Genomic DNA, 25,084 nt, shown 5'->3' on the forward strand with positions numbered 1-25,084 from the left:
TAAAGTTAAAAAGACCTATAGAGCATGCATGCTGGCAATTTTACTTAATAATAACTGTATTTCTGACAGCCCTTTTTGTTTGATAAGTTATGTTAAGTTTGGTAAGTTGCATACTTTATTCATCCAAGTACAGCAGTTTGTTTTGCCATAAAATAAAAATAGAAATTTGACTGGATAATCAATGAACTTACTAATCATCTTCTTCTGACTTAGGATACTCCAAAAATTAACACACAACCAAACCACAATTTGAGCCTAAATTTGCTGTTTGACAATTTGAGCCATCAAACAATGATGTTGTAATGATGTTGTAATTTCGATGATTGCCTAATTGAGTGTTTTGTTGTTGTTTTTTTCATTTAAAAATGTACTCCTTTGATTTAAGCTACTTAAAAGTGAATATATTATTTTTATTTGTATCTCAATGCTATATACAAATGTATCTTTGCTATCATTTGCAATTGGTAAACAAGCCTTTTTCAAGAGATATACATCAGAAGAATTAATCCGAACTTCATTTTATGCCTGTGTTGTTTAATAATTCTGAAGTATAAAGCTACCAAATAAAGAATAAATGGAATTTATTTGGTCATTCCTGTGCCATAAGTCCAGTGTCTGGGAATCACTGCTGTGTTGGCAATAAAGTGAACATCTTTGGTTTGTGGACAAAATGAGACATTCAAGGACATGGTCATGTTGTATTTTGAGAAACACATATTAGGCCCCAAACAATTAAAACTAAAATGTAATCTTTAAAGCTAAATCTTCTTCACCATTTATATTGAAAATAATGAAATTGTACACAGAGCTTCTTGTGTGACTTAAACATTTTTGAATTCAGAAATAAAACTAAATACATTGTGATCAAGTGAACTTACATTTTTAAAACATATAGGCGGTGTTGGCCTACTACGCCAACACCACCACTTGATCACAATGTATTTTGTTGCTTTTTTTGTATGTTTATTTTTATTTATTTATATTTTTAAACTGAACAGAACTTCATTGACGGCAACTGCTTTTTAAAGGTTTTGTATATGTTGTTGTTTTTTCCATATATGAACATTTCTTAAATCTAGGTTAATTCAATTGAAACAAATTCATTTAAAATTATGTTTTGTACATTTTATTTTTAACTTTTAGTCTGAAACATTTTACAATCGAAGTTCACTTCAACAATGCTCTTTTAAAAAAATGTTTTTGTTTTGTGCCCAAACATTAAATATTTAAAAGGTTAAGTTGACTTCAGTGATGCAGATTTAAATTTTTTGTTTGTTCATTAACTTTACTTTAGGTCACCAAACAAACGTTTTTTTAGTGTCTGTCTGAAACATTTCAAAATCAGGGACGCCGGATCATTTAAAAATGATACTTTGTACATTTAAGTCTTTACGTTACTTGAATGTCCTAATTTTAAAAACATCGGTGGCCAATAAAATGTTTCCTCCTGTGGAGATTGGTCCAAATCCAAACACCACCCACCTTCGTGCGCACACCCACGCGCCTCTCTATAAACAGGCCGGCGGAGAGCTCGTGCCGGTGTAAGGTTGATTGATCCATCTGGTCACCAGGTCATGTGGTTTCGTCCCATTTTTAGCAACAAAACTTGACCGTGTCTTTTTCTCTCTCGGTTTTTTTTGTTTACCTTTTTAATTGCGGCACTGTAACCTTATTGATAAAATGACGGACTGGAAGACGCAGATAAGTTACAACTACAACCCTTCTTACCACGCGTATGCGTACGGCCTGATGTACCAGCCCGGGTCCGAGCAGAACCCCGGGAACCACCTGAGCTGCTGGAGCGAGGCCGGGGTCACGGACCTGAGCAACTACAACCCCGGGGTCACGCAGGCCTACTACGCCAACACCGCCAGAGCCCGGGAGGAGTCTCCACCCGGCAGCCCGGAGCAGCACGCCGTGAGCGGCCACCAACATTACCCGGGTTCCGGTGTCGTTTACCTGGGTGACACGCAAACAGGTCGCCTGCTCCTGTCCAGACCTCAACGAGCTGCTGCCTACGACTCCAGGGATAACGAGGCCAGAAGAGTCGGCAGTGACTCACCGAGCGACTCCGAGGCGCACACTTCACCAGGTATGAAGCTCCGGAGTCTCTGTCCACTGCGACTGAAGCAACTGTAGTGTAATTGTATTATTTCACTTAAGTAGAAGAGACACACTACAAGTACATCTGAAGATAAAACGAGACAGAAAAGGCATTGGAGGAGTATTGGTACAAACCCACATGAGACCTTTCTGGTTTTCACACGAAAATGATTGTTTTAACACAAAAATACAGGGAAAATCTCATGGTTTCTATACGAAAACAATTATTTTAATACACAAATACAGGGGAAAGTCCCCCCAAAATTGTAAAATACATTTGCACAGCCCTTTCCAACCCTTTCCTCATAGTTTACCAAACAATTAATGTATAAAATCCAGTTGTTATTGACTTCTGAAACATCCATCTCTATATAAATATATCAGATGTCACAGAATGGCAGTGAAATGTGTCAGAATCTTATAAGGAATTGGGTCATATTAGTTGGTTTTCTTGGAAATGACCATTAAAATCATGCAAAGTAAAATACTTTAACACTAAGACAGCGGTGATGTATAGAACCCTTAGTTTAAAGTTTTAAATGCTAATGAAGATGGTGAAATCTGGCTATATAATGCAAAGATAAAAGAATACATCAGGTTTACAAAGTGCAAGGACAGAGGAAGACACGTTTTTCAAAACATGAGCACAAGGACAAGACGAGCACTGCAGATCACCAAGAAAATATTTTGTAATGGGAAGTTTCTTTCCTTAAAGCTAAATCCCTGTCACTTCTAAACACACAGATTCATGGAGTTCCAGCAGTAGCAGCAGCAGAGAGGGAGGTCTGCCTCAGCAGACAGATCCTGCTACCTGGGCAAAGAAAGAGCTGGACAATGATGTGATCAACAGCAGGAGCCCCATAGCCACAAAGGACGTCTCCAGCCCTCTCTCAGATGAGCCGCTGAACTTTGCCGTAGTAGGCAGTCGGGTCACAAACGATGTCACGGCTCTGCCGCACGCACCTGTAACCGCTGCCCCCAGTAAACCAAGCACTACTGCGCCGAGTAACCCCAAAATAAAGGTGCGAGCGGCCTTTTCCGAGAGTCAGATGAGCGCTCTCGTCCAGCGCTTCAGTGTCCAAAGGTACCTCACCCCAGCTGAGATGAAGAACCTGGGGGAAGTGACGGGGCTGACCTACAAACAGGTGAGGGGTTGGGTTCACTTCATAGTGTGTGTGTGTGTGGCTAAACAAAAGGAGTGTGTGCTGATCAGTTGGAATTTCCATGTTTGTAGGTGAAGACTTGGTTCCAAAACAGGAGGATGAAGCTGAGGAGGCACCAGAAGGACAACAGCTGGGTGTCTGAGCGCTACACGGTCAATAAAGACGCCCCTGCACATGGAGCTGTGTACACCAACCTCCCCTCACATATCCCACCTGTGAGTACATACAAGCTAATGTCTGTGAACATACAATAAATGCAATTCTATATATTTGTTTCTGTAACTTAAATACCTCGGTCCCTTTTTTTTAATTGAGCCAAATAAAACCATTGATTTAAAAGTATTGTCTACTCATGCGATAGGAGTTCAATTGTTGATGAGACAATGAGAGTTAAACAATGTATACTCAGCACACAAAGTAATTGAGAATAAAAAGTAATTTGATGCTTTAAAAATATTTTTTACATATATTCTAAGCCTAAACTTGGAACCTAACTGTTCTGGAGCTCTCAATTTTACGTCTTATGATTGGCATTCAAGAGAAATTAAGTTATTATTATTATTATTATTATTATTATTATTATTATTACTACAGCTCCTTTTGGTTACAAAGATGAAGATTAGAAACCCTGATTAAATGTGTATGGCCTTGAATGACCCACTTGCAGTACCTGCATGGCCCACTGGGGAGCCTAACTCCCACTTTGGGAATCATTGTAACAAGTGTGTTCAAGTATACATGATGAAATGGGAGAGCGTATATTTACTCACATTTGTTTCTTTCAGTATCGAGGAGAGGTCCAAGCCCAAGCCCAAGCCCAGGCCCAGTTCAAGGAGCACTACAACCAGCACATGATGGAGGCGGCCTATAAGAAGACCGCTCCACAGAACCTGGCCTTCTATCTGGCTATGAACAACGCTGCTGGCTCTGCTGGCTACGCCTCCTGGCCCACCACCTCACCCCAGACTGCAATGCACGGCAGGCCGCAGGCAGCCGGCTGGCCCATGCCCCCGAGCGCAAGCCATTACGAATACAATCCCAACACATTCGGCGCACCCACTGTAAATAACACCGGACTTGATACCAGCTTAAGCAAAGATGAGGAGCCCGTTAACAGTTGAACACAGCACCGATCGCCTGCCTCTAACTCAATGTTTGAGTTGTGCACATGAGCTTTTCTCTACACGTTACCTGCCGAGTCCTGTTCCCCCTCTGAATTTCTTACCAGTATTATATCCATTGACTGAGGTGGGTTTTAACCAGCCGTGTGTACATACACCCTGTTCATACTCCATTTCAAATGTATTTTACATTTTTATCGCGAAGTTCTATTTTTATATGCAACTATTTAATGTATGCTGGTGTATTCTGTGGACAAGATGATCCAGTCTTCGTGTTACACTCCTTGTGTTTTTTTGGAGCCGTTTTAGGTGTGCATGTTTTTTTTCCCCCCTTGATAAATACAAGTTCAATTCAGCAATTTGACTCATTTGTCTTTGTTTCCTTGAGTATCTTGATATAATTATGCTAGTATTTATACTGTCTAATTGTGCTTGGGTAAATGGTTGCTATTGGCACTAGCCGAGAAGAACGAAGATCATCCTTGATAGCATTGTGGTCAAAAGTGCAGTAGCTTGTGTTTTCTGCAAGTATAATTTAGGCGTCATCAGCGATCAATATTTAAAAATGGGTGAAATATCAGCCTAGGTTTCCTGGTCATTTTGTATTAAAAAGCACTTTATTGAAAAGACAATATTTACAATAGAACCAAAACTCAGCCATTGGTGAACAAAACATACAGAAACAATATTGCTCCCACCACCACCAACCGTTTGCAGCAACTCTTTAACCTACAAGGCATATATTGTCATCTTATCCACCACAGGGCCACATCCAGCTCAAGGGGGCCAGTGCAAATGTGTTTATCAGCCTGACACATGTATGTGTTTAAGTGCCAGTAGTAACAGTTTCAATGCTACATGATGAAATTGGTGTGTGCGTCCGCTGTCTCACAGGACAACCGGAATATTAGAGTGAATTAAGATCTTTCCAAAACCAGAGCCTCTGATGCCACAATGCATCATATATATGATTATCAACTAAATCAATCATGATGGAAATATCCATCTCTACAATTTTCCCTTTATTTTTCCATCAAATTAAAGCGTCTCATACAGTAGTCCTGTAGTGAAATGTCAAAGTAAAGGCCCCGTCTCCTCGCATTAACCCCAAAACAAGTGTTTGTACGACTGAACGAACAGGGGAGGAGGGAGAAGATTGTCCATGTCTGTTATGAGGAACTGTGTGTGTACAGTTGTGCGAGTGTTTAACGTCTAGTCAGTCCATCTTGAGGCTATGGTAGATGTATCGAATGAACGCCAGCGAGGCCCAGAAGGACACGCTGCCCAGCATGAGCGAGAAGACGAGCGCCGTGAGCAGAGAGTAGCCAAAGAACTCGGTGCTCTGAACCATGCCGCTCATCGACGACCGGTTCCGGTAGTAGAAGACGGAGTAGACGAAGATGAAGAGGCCGGTGGAGCCGGTGCTCAGCACACTCCTCCACCACCATCGGTAGTCTTCGCCTGACAGCAAGAAATAGGTGAGGGCCACTGAGATGCAGGCGCCCACTGAGAGGAGGATGGCGAAGACGCACAGCAGGATGCCATAAAGAGTGTAGTGCTCTCTGCCCCAAACGGTGGCAAAAATGTAGTACAGCTCCACTGAGATGGCACTGTGAGGAGAAAACGGATGGAGAGGAGAAACAATGCGATTAAGAAAAAATAATTTTAACAATATAGGACAAGTATACAAAGTGCTTTGACAGACAAAATAGCTAAATGATTAAAAACAAGAATATATCACACAAAGCAAGCAAAGGGTTGTCTCTTTGGAGGTCAATGGATATGTCTATATTTACACACTACATATTTTCATGATTTAATCCCTAAAATTCTTCTTCAAAGCAGTCCTATATAAAAATCTCCCTAATAACCATTATGAAACATTAGCAGAAGTCATGAGCTGTGCATTTCTACTAAAATAGCTTTCATACAAGTACTGAAATGTTAATTTCATCCGATCCCTTTTCACCTCTCTGCATTAAGACTACACATTATGAAGAGAATTTGATCCTCAAAAGCAGTTCACCTGAATGGCAGGAAGCCGCCGATGGCCATGTGCACGGCCGTGTGTTTGTACCAGGGCTGGGTGGGGATTTGTCGGGCAATGTTGCGAGTGCGGCACGGCGCCTGGAAGCTCCCCGCCCGGTTCTTTCCCACGATGCCTCCGATGACCGTGAGCGGGAAGCCCACCATCACCCAGGCGGCCAGCAGGAGAAGCACCGTGGTGGCCGGGAGAGCCTGAGTGGATCCGCACCACCAGTGGACCGAGTTCACGATGCTCCACGTCATGAAAAGAGGAGCTGCGGGGATTGAAGGCATTCATTGTTTTGTGTTATTGGTTCATTCATCATCTACTGTTTTATCCTCCACATGAGGGTCGCAGGGGCCACTGGTGCCAGCTGACACTTGGCGAAAGGCGGGGTACACACTGGACAGGTTATCAGTCCATCACAGGGCCACATAGAGACAAACAAACATTTATTCTTTGAGGTATATGTTTTCGCCAGAGTTTGTTTGTTTGGTCTGTCTGTTGGCAACATAACGAAATGTCATCGAAATGTCACCGATGGATTTGGATTACATTTTCAGGAAATATCCACAATGTCCACACAAGGACCAGGAACAATTGATTAAATTTTGGGAGTAATCCATAGACTCTATCACTACTTTAATCGCTATTTTGTAGGCACTGAGCTGCCTTGTCGTGCTTGTGAGTGCTTTTCTAGTTCAGATATAAGATCCTTAGCAACCTTCTTCCCTGATCTTCTCACTCGAGTGCTCTGACTTCCATGCCAGGCCAGTTTAATGGTTACTTTTAATCTATTCCTGTAAAATAATACAATTAAATGAAACAAATGACCAATGCTATAAATGCTTTCACAATGATACAATGAAATTAAGTTTACTTCTAATTTATTAGATGTATGCTCCTGCTCTTTCATGAAGGAGAATGAAAACTAAGCAGAGCAACCTTGAGTGTTTTACAGGAAACACTCATGGAGAATTTCCTTAATACACTAATGATGCTCTATTGTACCCATCCAGACTAATTCTCTATAAAAGCTGAGGCAATCAAGCCTTGGAATCTTTTTTTTCTCCGTTTCTTTCTTAAAATTAAAAATCAGTAAGAACAACCACAGCACTGTGAAGAAAAACTAGCCAAGAGAGACAGCCAGCATCCTGACCTTGACAACAACATGTATTATTAGGAAAGAATAACACATATTTTCATATTAATACAGAAAAAATATTAGTCTGAACCTGTGAAGATGTTTCAACTGTTGGCTAAAAAGCACATGTATACAAGCTAAATGGGAAGACAAAACATAAAGCTACCGACAGACGTGTTTTATTTGAATCTAAATCATGTCCATACTATGACAATACTTATCAGTTTCAAATATAGATAGATATATCATTAAAGTTCACTGTACTGATCTGAACTTATTGCTGATTTTATTATTACTGCAAAACCTTTTTTTTGAGACTCACCTGAGAAGAGACACGAGGTGAGGATGATGTTCCACACCCAGCGATGTCCGTTCATCTGCGTGTAGAAGCTGCAAGAGACGTAGCCCGACACGCAGCTGGTCAGAGCGTACAGGACGATGGCCGCCGAGTTGATGGCGCCGTGGCGGTGCACGTTGAACATTCCTAACAAAGCCATGAGGATGATCCCTGTGGCACAGAGGAGACAGGAGGGTGAATCACGAGCGGATCGCGCCACGTTCAGATCTGAAGGCGTCCTCTCATTCCATCAAAAGGCGGTTGAAGGACGCACAAGTCCACATTCCTGAGCTGCATGAATGCAATCTGTCCTCAGGAAAGATGAGAGAGCCTCCTCAGCTGACGTCCCCTGACCAGCGGTAGATTCACAGCATTATTACGTCAATCAAAGCTCATACGTTAATTTATTTGTAGCCAATTTGCAACATGTTAGCACTGATCACCACATACTTTTCCTTTTCCGAGCTTTGATTCACTTGAGCTCGTTTTTCTCACACTTACACACCCAGTCTGACATGATGACAGCACACACACGCTTTCATCACTCTTCACTCTGTGTTCACACTCAGCCACTTGTGTCGCTGTGTTCATGCGCTCACCCGTGGCAAGAGTCAGGAACTGAGCCCCCACGCCCAGCACAGCACACAGCAGGCTCTTGTAAGGGGGAAACCTGAAGACATCAGTGTGTATGATCTTCCAGCCGTTGTCTCCCTGGTCCAGGTCGTCACAGGTGCCGTCCTCCTCCACGTTGTATCTGCAGGCGAGGTAAGGGTGTCGTCACCCAGGAAGTTATAAGACCAAAGAAAACTCTCGTATACATTTATAAACACCTGTGAGAAGTGAAGATCAACGAGATGTCCACAAATACCAGTGGTTTTGCTAGTTTAGAGCAATAAAAAGCCACATTTAGCTTTTGTGATGTCAAAGAGAAGAAAACATGTTCTTTAACAATCTTCCTTAATGACCAAGGCATTAAAAAGTGTTGCAACAGTAATTATTTTTCTGCAACATCTGATCCATCCAGGAATCAGAATTCCACCAAAAGGAGTTGTTCATGCAGTTCGGCTCAATAACCACTATTTATGATCCTATTTATGTCTATTTAACATCGTGGGATGACGTAGGGAGGAGGGAAGTAAATGCTAATGGCGCCAACAGAGTGGACGATAACCAAAAGTCAACATCACTGACAGCAGCAGAACATATCTGTTGTTTTAAAGTCCTGACTTAACTTTTAACACCATTGCCCTGTTGCTGCTCGCTCAGAGCCTCATACACCTCTTTACTGGTTGTTCCTCGATCTATGCTGAAACACATAAAGGTGCCAGACCATCTTTTTTTTGGATAATCCCAGAGTGTAGAACAGACTGCTTGGAGAAATCAGGGCTGCATATTCCGTTGCCATTTTCAAATAATTACTGAAAACTAAGCAATTTTAATGACTTTACTTGTGTTATTATGACCTTTTACCATCAACTGCTACTTCATTTACATACCTGGCAAAGTCATTCTTGAGGACGCGCATGAGGATGATGATGACGAAGCCCAGCAGCAGCACCACCAGCACCAGGGAGTTGATGATGGACAGCCAGTGAATCTCCAGTGTTTTGGGGAAGAACGAGTAATCCCTGAGGCGCTCGGCTCGCCGCGAGTAAGTCAGGGGGGACTCGAACCAGTGCACGCTGTAGGTGTGAGTGACAGTCAGGCTTCCTCCACCCAAGCCAACTCCACCCACCGCTGCACCCGCCCCCTCCTCCAGAGGTACAGGTTTGACATCTTTTACCGAGACATTAGCAAAAATCACAGAGTCACCGTTGTACTCGATGTTGAAGTCGAGGTGAGTCCACAAACCCACCTGGTGGGAGAGATGGAGACAATACACACAAAAAAAACAGAAAGGGAGATGAGACGGATGACGATGCAGAACGTGGTTCCCTGAAAACGGGGACATTTCTACATCTCGCTCACACAAAAGCACAACAGCTTTACCTTATGACTGTGAGGCAGAAAGCCACTCTCTTCTATGTGTCCCACAAACCCCCAGATGGGGATGTCATCCATGACAAATTCAAAGTAGTACAGCTCCTCAATGGCTTCTCGAAGCTGGTCCACCTAATGCACACACACAGACAGGGCACAGCATGAATCACATCCCGTTTACTGATAATATTAATGTGCACAGCTTTTACTACAACCAGTACAACAGGTCCTTCTTTAAATAGAGTAAAAGCTTAGTCTGTGAGGTCAATGGCAGCTTTGATGCTGAATCTCATATTCAAATACACAGATAAGAGCAAGCACATCTTATATATGTTTAAGGTGAGGGGATCTTACATGAATGACATTACAATAGACGACACAAGGTCATAAAAGGATGAGCCCCTTAAGAGGAAGAGTCTTGTTTTCAAAGGGTTCCTTACTGCAAAACCCAGCACATTTATTCTGCCATGCAAGTTCCTCCCTCACCAATGAATTCCTCTACACATACATGAGATTAGGAGAAGGTTACTGTTCCAAAAGAGATGCCTTGAAGACAATGAAAAGAGGTGAAAGAGCTGAAAAGTATGTTGTGCAATCCACATCCATGTGGTGCTTTAAAATGGAATGCTTGTTCTATTTATGAGTACCACTTACTTAAAAGGAGGGTATAAATACTCATTGCAGCATCCATTTATGACGCAAAGGAAATGTCAAATTACTTAATCATCAATGAACTTTAACAAAATACAGTTCCAAAACTGTAGTGTGCAACTCAGGCTAATAAGATCCACATGGAATTTTCTGTGGTCCTCTGTGTATTGTGGTGTGGTGCACTGGAAAAGCAAGGCGGATATGACTAAAAACATAAAGACTCGGCCACGAACAGTTTCAGGAGCGAATTCTACAGCCCAATTAGTGCAGCAGTTTAACTGGATACATGTCTGCCTATCCTTGCACTGCTGCTCTATACACAAACACTCCCCAAGTTAGATCCTGTTTCCAGATTAAAGCACACTGCAGATTTAAGTTCAAACCTTTTCTGACTCAATTAACAAAAAAAATAAAAATAAAATAAAAAAATACCTGTTTCTCTGACAGTTTCAGTTGACAAAGAGTTTTTTTCTCCACATTCTCTCGGAAACGGATGTGATATAAAGACTCGGCCATTCTGTCGCCGTCCAACACTTCTCCTAGACTCAGTGACTTGTGGTTTACCTGAGGGAGAAGCGCATAAAACAAAAGCAGCACATAGAATTAACTGGTCATGCATCTTTGAGGAAGTGATTTCAAAACAGAATGTTACACAATGAGGCTGTGAGAGCAGCGTGTACGGGAATATCTACAGTCACACTTTGTTACTGCATGCCTCCTCCTAAAGAACCATACTGTTTAATGGTGGGTAATAACTTTTTATTGTTGTGACTGTAGCTGAAATCACACCTGTCATCCCACTACCTTGTATCTTGTTCAGTTTACGAGTATGACAAACATTACATATGAACATGTGTTCTGTGTGTTTGAACAACCCAAGAATACAGGGTTTAGAACTGACCTTCTGTGGCCTGCACACAGGCAGGGTGTAGTAGTGATATGTCTCCTGGGGGTTATGATAAGGGCCCACTTTGTTCACATAGAGAGTCACGTTTTCCCCCTGTTTGTAGCCCGCGAGGCAGCCTGAGACCATGCACAGGACCAAGATGCAGCACGGGCCCACTGTCCTGTAGCAGCCAGCCAGCAGGCGTCTCCGTCTGCACTGCATGGCTTCAGCTGAAAAGACAGATAGTTCAACAGGGACATGTTTGATTTATGAAATAAATGTAGGCACATGCCACCCCTACCCACATAGCATATCAAAATGTTATTTTTTTCAGTGTAAATACAACACTTTGAGACATAACATATAATGCCAATTAAAACTGTCCAGTTGTTTTGTGAACAGTTTTTGTGATCGTTTTGACCAAAAATGCCTTCTTTTGCGGTAGCTTATTCAAAATGGTTGCAAAGGCAGCAACGATTATTCATTCATTAGATTATTCATTGATTCCTAAATTAATCATCAACTATTTTTGATAAGTCATTTGAGTTTTTCTTCAATAATTAAGCTTCTTAAATGTAAATATTTCAAGTGTTCCTTCACATAACTGATAACAAATCATTAAAATTTAATAATTTTGGTTTGTGGATAAAATCATTTCCAGGTTTGGTAACAGCGATCAATGTTCTTCAACATATAAGTTTGATGCTTCTGTGCTATGCACATAAAGATATGTTCACTAGCAGGTTTATTAATGCCGGATATTAAACAGTTGATTTAAAAGGCGTACTCCTCCTACTCAGCACTGAAATGGGAACCTGGTCATCACAGCAAACAGAGTTTGTGGAGTGTTTAGAATCTAGTTGATTGTATTTGATATCCTGCATTGAGCATCTTCATATTTACATTTCCTACCCACTGAGTACATTACAAACCATCCCAAAAGAATACAAAATAAAGCTTTGAGAGCTGAGCTGGTTTCAGACTAGAATTCGGTCATGCTGCTTCTGGCTCTCGCTGAGTTACGGGGGGAAAAAGCAGTGCGCTAGAAAGCTGATCACTTGTCATTTATCTCGGAACAAACCATCTCCTGTTACTCTCTAGTGATTTCCCTTAGTGCCATGACGACCACCTAAAGCCTCACTTGATGAGATGTTGCTAAAACACTTGATAACTGTTAAGTGGAAGACATTTGAGTTCACCAGGACTCTTCTTCAAACCTGAGTAACCACCACACTAGAAGGATCTTGGTCAGGGAGCTCTCAATCAGAGTTGGAGAACCTGCTAGACAAATTACCTTCTCTGCAGCAGTCCATCAGCCGAGCGTTTATAGGCGAGTGACAAAAGCCAATTTCGAATGAAACATATACAATACCCTGTCAGACAGCATTTAAAGAGTTCTGAGTCATTCAGCTGATATCTGAGCTCTGCAAAACTCATAGTAGTTGCATTATGCTACAGGTGGGGGCTTTTTCATAACTGATTGAAAACTGAATGCACCTGAATAAGGATTTCCTTGAGGAAAAACTTGTCAAGCGTGAACACAACCCGACACTGGGGCAACGGTTCGACTTTCAGCACAGCAACAATGACCTGCAGCATCACACAGCCCAGAAAACACTGAAACAACCACACTGAAGGATTTAGGGGGAAATACCTAATAGTAACATATCTTCCACGTATTATGATTAAAATTAATTGTGTTACATATTTAAAATGTGACTAAGAATTGCCACGTCTTACTCTTCATTCTAATGCAGGGAAGAGAACTTGAATGATGAATGAATCCTCCAATGTGTATGTAAAACACGACCAGAGGCGATTCTAAAGATACATCTGACTTTAATTTTAAAAACTATTACTTAAATAATTATATACAATAATTAAATCAAATGAAATGTATGGAAAATGCAAGTGCTACAATGCATTTCAGGAGATGTCTGTAGATGACATTTCTGAGATACTTTTTTTGAAGGTTGAATGACAGGTGGAATGATAGTCCAGAAGACAAAACTCTAGATTGCTTTATTGGGTTTATTGGGATTGAGTTATTGGTTTAAAACAAATACTTTTATATATATACACGTGTGCGTGTGAGTGTATAAATGTATATTTGAGATAGATAGATAGATAGATAGATAGATAGATAGATAGATAGATAGATAGATAGATAGATAGATAGATAGATCAAAGTGTCAACACTAAAGTTTACACTTAAAGTTTAATTTAATGTCTGGTGATGCCTAAATGAAAACAACTTCCTATTTTAGAAGACCAAGAACAGAGCTAAAGAGTTAAAAGTGCCACATATGTTTATGTATAGAGGAAGTGGGCTGTGGTGAAAGATTCACGTAAAACAAAATGCGTTTTCATTCTGAACCGTTAAATTGCTGTTATAAGAAGTTAGTATGATGTGTCTTCTCTCCGTCTTACTGTATTTGGAAGTCAATCCGGATGCCTCAGAGCCAACAAAACCTGTCTATCCGGCGGATTCCTCTGATTCTAGGCCCCGACGATGTTCCTCCTGCTCCGGTGTGCCCCGATTCTGGAGCTCAGTGTTGCGATGTACGTCTAAACATGCTGAAAAGCCTCGGTATCCGCGTTATTATGCGCTCGCTGTGTCCATATCCGTGTACACGGAGTACTTTCACGGACATACGAGACAGTGAAGTGCAGCAACAGAGCTACGACTCCACGTCACCTCAGAAAATAAAAAATAAGAAGTCTTCTTCCGGAGTGGGCGGAGAAACAAACACACCGCGGACGTTAACGGCTGTCAGTAACGTCTGTCTCTCACAGATAATATGACGCTAATGTTGCTCGTCCTCGTACTTTGGCACCGAGAATATGAGCATTTCGACAGTCTGCAGCAGCCGAAGCGTAAGACTATCTGATATTTAGACCGGATATCCTTCATCTTTGCTGAACCAATCAGTGCCTCTGTGGAACTTCCGCGTTCTCACTCAGACCAATGTAATCACCGCTGCATCGCAGATGCCGTTATTTTCCAGTGCGCTGTGCTCGACGGGTTGACAGGTAATGTCTGTAATTTGGTTTCCCGCGAAACCGACGCAGATTCTCGCGCCCGTGAAGCCACGGAGAGCGACAAGTGAGACACAACAGCAGCAGCAGACAGAGCTAAGAGCTAACTGGTGAGTTAAAAGTAAATTCTACACTTACACGATAAATGTCAGAAACTACCGAACGTCAGCAGCATGTATGTTAGGATTGTGGATGTGTACATACGTCTGTGTTTATGTTTTTAGGCCCATGAGAGCCGCTATTCCGGCAACATCCCCGACCTCAGTGCGACAAAGTTAACCTTTTGTGTTGATAATATTTCAGTTTAAATGCAAACACTTTTCACAGAGACAGCTTTACTAATAACCATTAACCGGTCAGCTCAGATGCTGAGTTTTATGACCTCTTCCTCGCTGAAAATAATGCATGTGCATGTGTGAAGTGTTTGTAAACGAACTCCATGTTTCTCAAACTGTGGTATGTGTACCACCAGTGGTACACAAGAAATCCTGTTTCCAAGAAGCACTGTTAACTTTTCACAGACGTTTTGACAGATATCGTGATGTGTCACTATATTATTGTCTTGCAATATATCGATTGTCACAGTATCATTGTGTTGTGATGATATTGATTCATTTCAGAGGTCATACCACGATGGGAATACACGGGCTTACCAAGCTGATTGCTGACCAGTCGCCTGGTGCCATCAAAGAACAAGACATCAAGAACTACTTTGGTACATGTTTACATGAAGTACAGAGCATTTCTATGGTGTTTCCAAAACTGTAGCATTTTAAAAATCACTTGCAAAAATGAGTTAGAATTGTTCCATTTAGTACTAGATCCAAGTATAGTTGAATTTGCCCGTAGTAGTGATGGTTTCAACATAACTAAATATACTTTTTAAGATGCCGAATACCCGATTAACTTTTGAATTATTATTTTTTTATTATTATTATTTTAAATCTTCAGGAAGAAAAATTGCTATAGATGCCTCCATGTGCATCTACCAGTTCCTGATCGCTGTGCGACAGGACGGAAATGTTCTGCAGAATGCAGATGGAGAGACAACGAGGTACAATCCCCTAAATACAGACACTATAAGCACAGGCCAAGGTGTCGTTCAGTAGAAATGCAGATTGAGGCCACACTGAAATACTTCAACTCGCTGAGTGGATTTTTTTTCTTCTCCACAGTCACCTGATGGGAATGTTCTATCGGACCATCCGCATGCTGGAACACGGCATCAAACCCGTGTACGTGTTTGATGGCAAACCACCACAGCTCAAATCCGCCGAGGTTTGGACGAGATTTGATATCCTTTGCACATGTTCCACCTTGTTAAACATTAACATATGTCACAATTGTATTTGTCTCTGTATTTGAATTTTCTTTAAATACTAAGACATTTAAACCACGTTAAGTCAAATATTTAAAGGTGACACATTTATATTTGCTCTCAACTCTCCTTTTAAAATGATGAATAATGTTTTCATTCCTGCAACTTGCCTCTTTGTTACTGTGCTTACTTACTCTTTCTTTTCCTCACCCTGCAGTTGGAGAAGAGAGGGGAGAGGAGAGCAGAAGCTGAGAAGTTGCTTGCTCAAGCTCAGGAAATGGGTATAATTCAGGATTTCTTGTGATTATTCTTATTTTTAAGCAATTTGGCTCAATTATAACGTGTCAGGAATTGCCTATATAATAAGAGATTGAAGTAATTTGTGTATTTCTTCTCAACACAGGGGAACAAGAGAACATTGACAAATTCACCAAACGTCTAGTAAAGGTCACCAGGCAGCACAATGATGAATGCAAACAGCTGCTGACCCTGATGGGGGTACCGTACGTCGAGGTTAGGCCAAGAGTTGATGTATTATCTCCCAGTTCCCTTTTCTATTGTTTCAATATGTTTTAAAAAGACAGAATATAAGAACCAGATGCAACCCTATCCCCCACATTTCAGAGGAATCAGTATCAGGGACACACATGATCAAATGAATATGTGAAATCTAATTTGATTTGTTTTTGTATGAAAGGCTCCATGTGAGGCAGAGGCCAGCTGTGCTGCTCTGGTTAAATCAGGGAAAGTTTTTGCCACGGCGACAGAGGATATGGACGGACTGACGTTTGGGACGAACATCCTGCTCCGACACCTCACTGCCAGTGAAGCAAAGTAATGTTATGCCTGCATAATTGATTTTTCTCAGTGACGGCTCATGTTTTCTGATTGCGGTGCAATCTTATGTCTATACTTGATGATAAAGTGAAACCTGGTACCAGTCTGGTTGAAATAAAGCCAAATAATGTTTCAGGTTAATAACGCAATGTTATCTGAACAAATACTGTTGGCTCACTGTAGTGACCTGTTCATCTGATGGTAATTTTGTCCTATTAGCTTTGAGTGAGACATAAATCTAGACGTAGCCCGATTAATGGGGCTGATATTTGCTGTTTTTTGATCATCAATGTTGGCTGATTTATTATTTATTAACTAACAAATTATGCATTATTGTTCTTGACCAATGTTGCCAAGTCACTAAAACCTTATTTTTTCATCCAAAAGTATATTTGTTGTTTTTTGCCTGTTTCGTGTATTTAATATTAAGTTCATACTGTAATAATTGGAGAATGCACAGACATAAAACGTAGTACAGAGAGACGATTAGTGGTGATCGGTAAATAGATACCAAAGTTGTTATTATGCGAATGATCTAATTATTAGTTATCATTAAACAGATATATTTTATCAGATGGAGAGGAAAAAAGTGGTTAAATATATGGGCCAATAACCTAATATGTGCACATGGTAATTTCTGTTTCAGGAAACTTCCTATCCAAGAATTCCACTTCAGTCGTATCCTGCAAGACATCGGTCTGACCAATGAACAGGTGATTTTCTCTCATCAGTTCATCCTCACGTCACGTTTAGTCCAAAGTCAACTTTCACTTTAAAATGTCAAAACAAGTGTCATCTCATGGTTATTAACTGTCGTCAACGTACACAAGGGTGATATTTAACTCCTGCTTATTTCCATTGTCCATCTCAGTTCATCGACCTGTGTATCCTGCTGGGCTGCGACTACTGCGGCACCATCAAGGGAATCGGCCCAAAGAGAGCCATCGATCTGATCCGACTGCACGGCAGCATCGAGGAGATCCTTGAAAACATTGACACCAGCGTGAGTCGATGCTTTTGCTGTAACCGTGTCGTTCAGCTTCAGGAGCGACTGACTCGGGTTCTGATTCTGTGTGTGTGTGTGTGTGTGTGTTGCTTGGCGTCTTGCAGAAGCACCCTGCTCCAGAGGACTGGCTGTACAAGGAAGCCAGGAGTTTGTTTTTAGAGCCAGAGGTGGTGGATTGTTCTACTGTGGACCTGAAGTGGACTGAGCCAGACGAGGACGGACTGATCCAGTTCATGTGCAACGAGAAACAGTTCAGGTGAAACACTGGCTGACGTTTAACCACGTACTGCATGCCGGAGTATTCTTCTGCTTGACTTCACAGAGAAGAACCAGTTGCTCTGGACATTTAGATATTTATAGCAACTTGTAATTACCCTGACATCTTAAGCTCTAAAACTATTTTGAAATACAACAGAGGGTTTAGTGAATATTGTTTTTTAGGTCTCATGGTCTTAATATAATTATCAGTTGTCTTAGTAATTATTTGTATAAACCAGTTCCAGTCCTCAAGATGCTACATTTTTTTCCTTTGGCATTTGTTTTGTGTTATCATGAGTTAGGAATAAGTCAACTCTGGCTTGTTTGGTCTCACTTGGCCAAAAAACTTTTCTTTTGCATGTTTTTCCAGCAAGTTGACGTCACTGCAAACAGTACTACAGTTGTGTAAATTGGTAGATTTTTGTCATGGTGCCCTTTAAATTATTATTTTGACCAATGTCCTGCTCTTGTAAATAGATCTTTATATGTAGAAAACAAGCGCTTGTTTTTGAACGTTAATAGTCTTCATACAGATTTTTAATATTGGCGAAACATTCAATAAAATTGACATTTTATGTTGAATGTCTGTGTGCAGTGAGGACAGGATTCGCAATGGCTGCAAGAAGATCTCAAAGAGTCGACAGGGCAGCACACAAGGGCGACTGGACTCTTTCTTCTCCGTCACTGGATCGCTCTCCTCCAAGCGGAAGGTAATATAACATAATCAATTGATTGAACTCACCCTGACTGATTCATCCCCTCAAAGTAATGTGTTAATGTAGTTTTCCTTGACTGTAAATAATATAAAAGCTGCTTTATTCTGATTCTAATGATTTCCCAGTTGCTGGTTTGTCTTTTATAGATGAACCTGATGCTATTATTATCTGAAAGTTGAACTCATTTGTTTTAATTCTTTTGTGTGTCACGCAGGAGCCTGAGGTTAAAGGGTCGGCGAAGAAAAAGCAGAAGACTGGAGCAACAGGGAGCAAGTTTAAGAGAGGCAAATAGACTGAACAGACAGATCCTATGATGCTTCAGTAAAAATTGCAATCAAACACAACAAATACAAAAAAAAGAGCTCCTGTTGAGTATTTGTCATGATTAGTTAAGCTAGATCTGGCATATATGATATACAAATAATCATTATTATCATTTTAATTTGAGTGTTTCAGTGTTTTCTGTTGTAAAATAAAAACAAGGATGTCCTTTTTTTGTATAATACTTGTCTTTGTCTTTTACTCATGAGATAAACTGCCAGATTTGACCATGTGCACAATATGAGCTACTTTAACACACTTTAAATTCTAAACATAAGTTAGCAAAAATAACCGGCACCATTATCTGTGTGTGTACTAACAGTGGTTAACATTACAAGCATGTTCACAAAGTACCAAGTTGCTGAAAAGGTTTCATGAAGCACCATTTTTGGGAGTCCAGTGAGTCTGTAATGTGGTGCATTGTCCACAAGAGGGCGTTGCATTCACTGCACAATCACTGAAATGAATGCATAGATTTCCACCTTGATATCTGTTTGTGTGTGTAAATAACTTTGTTATCTCCATATGTGAGATATTATGGGTTCTGAAAAAGTAATGTCTGAAGTAGTATAATGTAATCTTTAGCAATAAGAGAACATTCAGTGTTTCAAGCGTGGTCACCATAATAAATAAGTAAACAGAACGACCACAATGCAGATTAAATATTTGGGAGCTTGTGTTAATTATAAATTAGCCATGCATGTTTAATAGTCCACTTAAACTTGGCCTCATATCCGACTAAAACATGCTCAGCATATTCTGAGCAGATGAGACCAGTCATAAAGAACTCGGTGACACTTTGACTTTACTTTTGCAATCCTTGATACACAAGTTCTTCCAAGTAACCAGGAAGTAACTCTGAACCACCATTTGAGAACCCTGTCACCACATAAACACCAATCGACACTGACTATGACCTAAAACCAGCTGATTCAAATGGTCGCCACAAAAGTGGTCCCACCAGAGAAACTGAGGACATGCTATACAAACACTTTTAATTGTCCCTCAAAGATTTAAATACATAAGTCCCTATAGTAGCACTAACCATAAATGCAGCAGTCTGCGTACGTAGCCTGATGACCTTGATAGTACTTTTCTTTTCTGTTTAAGACGCTTTGAGATGTTCATGGCTCGTATTTGACGTTATGTTTATCCTATTCCAAAGAGGAACAAATGCTAATATTGTGCACCTTTTTGATTGTCTGCACTTTGAGTTGCACCTGAGTCAGGTATGACCAAACTATTTTGATTCTCTTCTAATACACTTTTTTATTATTATTATTATTATTATTATTATTATTATTATTATTATATTATTATTTTAAATACACCTTTTGCTGTGCTTTTCAAATTTGTCATCACCTGCTGCTTTACTGGCTGCGGAAAACATCTGGCCAAGCTAAATGTCCCGGGTTTGAAAATACGACCCAACTCATAATTGACCCAGTTCATAATTGAAAAGCCCTGACCTAAATAGTTTTGTTATAATAATTAATTATGTTAATTTCTGTCGATGTATAGAAGGAGGAGTGCAAAGGACAGACATCTACTAGATATAATATTGTGTTTTTTGTACTGTTTCTATATATATATTAAAATGTCAACTTACCTATACTTGTTTGCTTCCTCCCAACAGTTGGAGCTTGATTGTTGTGATTGGCAGCACGCGTCAGCAGCCCACACAACCAGATTCAAACGGTGAGCTCGTCATCAAGCTCTGCAGAAGCCAGATAAAGACACATTCATTTAAATCAGGTGCGTTCTAAAACATGCAGGTCAGGGTTTCTTGAGAAACACACTTAACTCGTTTTAAATCAGCAATGTCACAGTGTTTCTGATGTTGAAAAAGGTCTGCAGGCCAAAATGTCGTCCCTTTAGTAAAATATATTTGTGCATATGGAGCAAGAATCGGCTTTCCTTTGTTCACATATTGTAAAAACTTGACCATGTTTTCTGATTGTGCACATCTTTTTTATGTGGTGGGAAAAATTAATACATATTAGTTTGAAATGCTGAAGATCAGTTGTTTATCTTATAAAGACACATTGTGTGTGTGTGTGTGTGCATTTTTGGCTGGTCCACTCAACTTAATGGGCTTTTTTGACAATTAAGACATCGTTTTAGGGTAAGATATTTAATTTCTTTAATTGTGATGGTTAGGGTTAGGGTTAGGGTTATGTCCATGAGTGTCACACAAAGAATGCAAAACCAGTGTGTGTGTGTGTCCTCTCTCTCCTATGTGTTTGCTGGGAAGATGCAAAGCAACAAGCTACTGAGGGAAGCTGCAGGTGCAAGTCATGGAAACCCTGTGTTTCTGTTGCTGCGAGGTCTCAGTCTCTATTAATCTCTGCCTTATTACCATCGTCTTCTCCCTCTTGTGATTCTGTGCTACAGGATGGTGAGTACGATGTTCGCCTCACTTGTGTAATCAGCTGTTGTCAGCAGTTTAGCTGAAGGGAGTGTGGTTATAGTATAGTAGTATAGTATATCTAGTAATGCGGTTATATAGTCACTGCTGCACAATTACATTGCTGCCATTTTACAAAACCCTAATTTTAGCAGCATTTATTCACAGGATTATATTTGAATTCTCATTCTCAGTTGTTGAGACTGAAAATGAATAAATCTGGCAATGTGAAACACACACAATGCCTACTGAGCTCATCCTATGCAAACAGCATGCAAATGGAGAGGAAACATGGGAGTAAGAGCCAATCGTTAACCCTTGCCTGGCTGCCATGGGTGGATATGGGGATAGCTGCAACACGGAGGCAATTATCCAGGGCTCCAAGCGAAGATGGGGTTCTGCTTCATTCTATAGTAAAAACTGTTTTTATTATAACCCTAACCATAACCCCCTTTCTAAGGCCCTGTGCCACTTTAAATAACTTCACCATATCAGAGTGACAATGGAAACAAAACATCCAGGTAAAAGAAGAAACCAAAGACTCAAATTCAGACAACTGATGTTTACGTCCTCAGTGTGCCCAGATTTACTGGTTTAAGGGCACACTGAGGACGTCTCCCCGCCAGCCCCTGCAGCTGCCTTCACTGGGGTGTTGACTCCCAACCAATGTCTTTCCTCTGCAGCCAAAGCCAATAGCTCCCTCTCTCCACTTCCTCTCCATGTGCCTTTGTGGCTTTCCATCAAGCTGGACTGTTGTTCCTAAAAGTAGGTGCAAAGTATATGGAGTATCCATTATTTCTGGTGACATTGACCTTGGAACAAACCTAAACAGCTAAACAGATTGTTCCTATAACCTTAATTGATAATATTGTACACAACACCAACAACAATGGTTAAGGTGAAGGGCGTTAGCACTGTTGCCTTGCAGCAAAAAGATCCAGGTTTACAACCCGGTCTGAACAAGTGCCTTTCTGCATGGAGTTTGCATGTTCTCTCCATGTGTGCATGGGTTTTCTCCAGGTTCATGGGTTTTCTGCAATGTTGGTATTCTGATTGGAGGAGCAGTGGAGGAGGAGGCGTGCCGCGGTGTCGTTATTTACGACAATGTGTGCAATTACACTCGGAAAATCTAAAATAATGACCTGTATTACTATAAAAAGTAAAGGAAAAATTAGACATAGTTGATTTGATGTACAGACCCCCAGGTCTTATGCATGGGGGCTCAAATTCCCTTATTCCTAAAGTCTCACGTGTCCTTTTGCTGCATAACAATATAAAACACTACAGCTAAGAATCATTTGCGACTTTTCCTCATTGTGTGCATACATATGCAACTCGTGATGTCAACATTTTGTGCTATCTCTAAAACATAAAATCACTCCACCACTTTTACAACTAATAACCTCGGCCCTCTGTCCGTTTATGTCAAACCCTTGGTGCACATTCTGATTCCCTATTTCATTTTCAACCCACGTGTAAAGAAAGTTGCACACTCCTTTTACAGCTATGCACAATATCCACAATAAAACCACTAATGTACTCATATTCTCCAGAAATCACAGCTGGTTCAGAATGCAGCAGCTCGGCTTAATGCTGGTTTTAACAGACATCGACACATCCATCCATTATCTACTGCTTTATCCTCCACCGGTGGGTCGCGAAGGGGTGTTGTACCTATCTCAGCTGACATAGGGCGATAGGTAGGTTACACTCTGGATAGTTCGCCAGTCCATCACAGGGCCACATACAGAGACAAACAGCCAGTCTCTCACACCTACGGTCAATTTAGAGTGACCAATTCACCTAATCCCCAAATCTGCATGTTTTTGGACTGTGGGAGGAAGAACCCAGAGAAAACCCACGCACACACGGGGGGAACATGCAAACTCCTTGCAGAAAGGCCCTTGTTCCAACCGGGACTCGAACACAGGGAACCCGGGTTCAAAGGCGAGAGCGCTAACCACTACACCATTGGTTCTCGAAGTACGGCCTGCGAGCCAATGGCAGACCACAGAAACATTTCTGGCGGACCGCAATTAATTACAGTTGATAGTTTTAATCCAGGAGCTACTAAGCTTGTTAAATGTTTGTTGGACTTTACTGGATACAGACCAATAAGTGTAAACTGTAGAACGGTAATCTGGTCATTAAAATTATTACAAATGGGATTTCTTTCTGTTTTTTCCTTTTGTTTTTCCTTTGGCCGCCCTCAGTCCAATGTTGGGTTCCTAAATTGGCCCTCAGGTATCAAAACTTTGAGAATCCCTGCACAACCCCAACCGTGGGCCCAAGCTTCCGGAATCAGTGTTCGTTTTATTACCTTTACTATTATACTTTTGATTCCTTATTGTTACTTTTCTTTATTAATCTAAAAGGTGCCATAAATAAAGTTATTAATATAGTGATGGGTGTGTTGTGCACTGGTAGTAGCAGGTTAGGTTATTGGTGGTTGCAGAGTGTCAAATAACCCAGAGTCAGGCCACTTGGGATCATGTATAAATCTTCAATTGTTCTGAGTACATGGCCTGAAATCTCAACATACCCCCCCTTTGTCTGGAGAGTTGGATGCTGGCCACAATCTTTGGGGTTGGTCCAGGGAGTTGAGGGTAACATGAGGATTTAACAGTCCATGGATGTTTCCAGGGAACCTGAAAAGGGTAGAACGAGTTGGTTGGAGTGAGAGTTAGAACAGTTACCGTTCACAGAGGCTCTATACCTCTGACATCTGCGCAGGCAAATGTTAACTACATTATCTGTGGCTGCATAAACGCGGTCGTTCAAGCCTATAGGTAAATGAGACATTAGGTTAATGTCTCACTCCTGGAAAGTGTTGGGCAGCAGGATGGCGGCAAACTCACGAGTAAAGCACAGAGAAATAAAAAGGTAGGAATACAATTTTTGTCTGTTGTATTTTAATACACAATTTGTGTGTAACACGCTACGGCACAGAAATGATTGGAGGTGGAAGTCATTTATTACACGTAAAATCTATATACTTTTGTATTTTGTATACCTTCAGCTATGAAACTTTTATTTATGCTACATTGGACAGTTTTCCTTTTATAATAGTGATCCAGGAGAGCAGACAATACACTTCATTTCCTCTGTGTTCTCCAAGTCTATTTCAAAATAAGCCTTGGGCTTCAGGCTATATTGATGGATATTTTGTATATTCACACAAGTTATTGTGCGTTGTTGTTTATAATTTGTGACCAAAAAGAGTAATGAATATCATATCATATTTTAAGCCGTAAAAGTCAAGAGGTTTGATATATATAGATCATATAATTATAAATAATAATCACTTTTTTTAATCATATATTAAACAAAACAATGCTGTTCTACAGCCTTATGACCTTTAAAGCAGTTTTATTTTTGTCTTAAGCAGCAAAAACAGTTGAGGCGATCTGTTGGATTCACTATATATTCAATATAATACAAGCAACGTGATCAGCTACTATCACAATAAATAGCTGTCAGTATTATTTATTGTTCTTCACACAGCCCATGTATTGAGACGATTATATGAGTGTGTGTTTGATGAGTGGAACGTGATAATTAGCTGCCATAATGACATTAAGTTTCATGGTTCCAGATGCGATAGTGTGATGCAAATGAAGTGATTCGTGTGTTGTTGTAATGATTAAGTGGCGTGGACCCGAAAGCAGACGGAGACGGAGGTGGCTATTTCAAAACAATATAAATTTATTAACAAACGTATAACATAAAACGACTTCCCAAAAGTGGGAAGCGATAGGGGATAGATGGAGA

At 40.7% G+C, this 25,084-nt stretch overlaps 3 protein-coding genes across 3 annotated transcripts; 2 read left to right on the forward strand and 1 right to left on the reverse strand.

Annotated features, from left to right (window-relative positions):
* Positions 1-1,680: 1,680 nt before the first annotated feature.
* On the forward strand, positions 1,681-4,387 carry nanog (nanog homeobox; the record flags this gene model as incomplete). Its single annotated transcript, XM_083901784.1, has 4 exons — positions 1,681-2,092; positions 2,848-3,248; positions 3,338-3,481; positions 4,052-4,387. The coding sequence occupies 4 exons, from the start codon at positions 1,681-1,683 to the stop codon at positions 4,385-4,387; spliced, it is 1,293 nt and encodes a 430-aa protein (XP_083757910.1).
* A 756-nt stretch (positions 4,388-5,143) lies between these two features.
* tm9sf1 (transmembrane 9 superfamily member 1) lies at positions 5,144-14,142 on the reverse strand. The gene is made up of 9 exons (XM_083901922.1): positions 13,842-14,142; positions 11,427-11,641; positions 10,958-11,089; positions 9,884-10,006; positions 9,391-9,749; positions 8,494-8,648; positions 7,880-8,065; positions 6,414-6,687; positions 5,144-5,997 (listed from the first exon to the last, which is right to left on the reverse strand). The coding sequence occupies exons 2-9, from the start codon at positions 11,631-11,633 to the stop codon at positions 5,604-5,606; spliced, it is 1,830 nt and encodes a 609-aa protein (XP_083758048.1). The 5' UTR covers positions 11,634-11,641; positions 13,842-14,142; the 3' UTR covers positions 5,144-5,603.
* A 377-nt stretch (positions 14,143-14,519) lies between these two features.
* Positions 14,520-18,934, forward strand: fen1 (flap structure-specific endonuclease 1). Its single transcript, XM_083901924.1, has 12 exons — positions 14,520-14,560; positions 15,071-15,165; positions 15,402-15,504; positions 15,626-15,728; positions 15,986-16,049; positions 16,172-16,281; positions 16,466-16,602; positions 17,252-17,318; positions 17,477-17,608; positions 17,716-17,867; positions 18,465-18,579; positions 18,800-18,934. The coding sequence occupies exons 2-12, from the start codon at positions 15,084-15,086 to the stop codon at positions 18,875-18,877; spliced, it is 1,143 nt and encodes a 380-aa protein (XP_083758050.1). The 5' UTR covers positions 14,520-14,560; positions 15,071-15,083; the 3' UTR covers positions 18,878-18,934.
* Positions 18,935-25,084: the final 6,150 nt, after the last annotated feature.

The sequence above is a fragment of the Microchirus variegatus genome (genome assembly GCF_963457635.1).
Source record: "Microchirus variegatus genome assembly, chromosome: 15".
NCBI lineage: Eukaryota > Metazoa > Chordata > Actinopteri > Pleuronectiformes > Soleidae > Microchirus > Microchirus variegatus.

Bases quoted from the DNA above. Each gene is read 5' to 3' on its own strand.
- tm9sf1 (XM_083901922.1), bottom strand. From the start codon at position 11,633: ATGCAGTGCAGACGGAGACGCCTGCTGGCTGGCTGCTACAGGACAGTG. The intron at 11,090-11,426 runs GTCAGTTCTAAA...CTTCTCCCTCAG, and splicing joins CTGTGTGCAGGCCACAGAAG to GTAAACCACAAGTCACTGAG. The intron at 5,998-6,413 runs GTGAACTGCTTT...TTCTCCTCACAG, and splicing joins GGCGGCTTCCTGCCATTCAG to TGCCATCTCAGTGGAGCTGT.
- fen1 (XM_083901924.1), top strand. From the start codon at position 15,084: ATGGGAATACACGGGCTTACCAAGCTGATTGCTGACCAGTCGCCTGGT. The intron at 15,166-15,401 runs GTACATGTTTAC...TTAAATCTTCAG, and splicing joins AGACATCAAGAACTACTTTG to GAAGAAAAATTGCTATAGAT. The intron at 17,868-18,464 runs GTGAAACACTGG...GTCTGTGTGCAG, and splicing joins TGCAACGAGAAACAGTTCAG to TGAGGACAGGATTCGCAATG.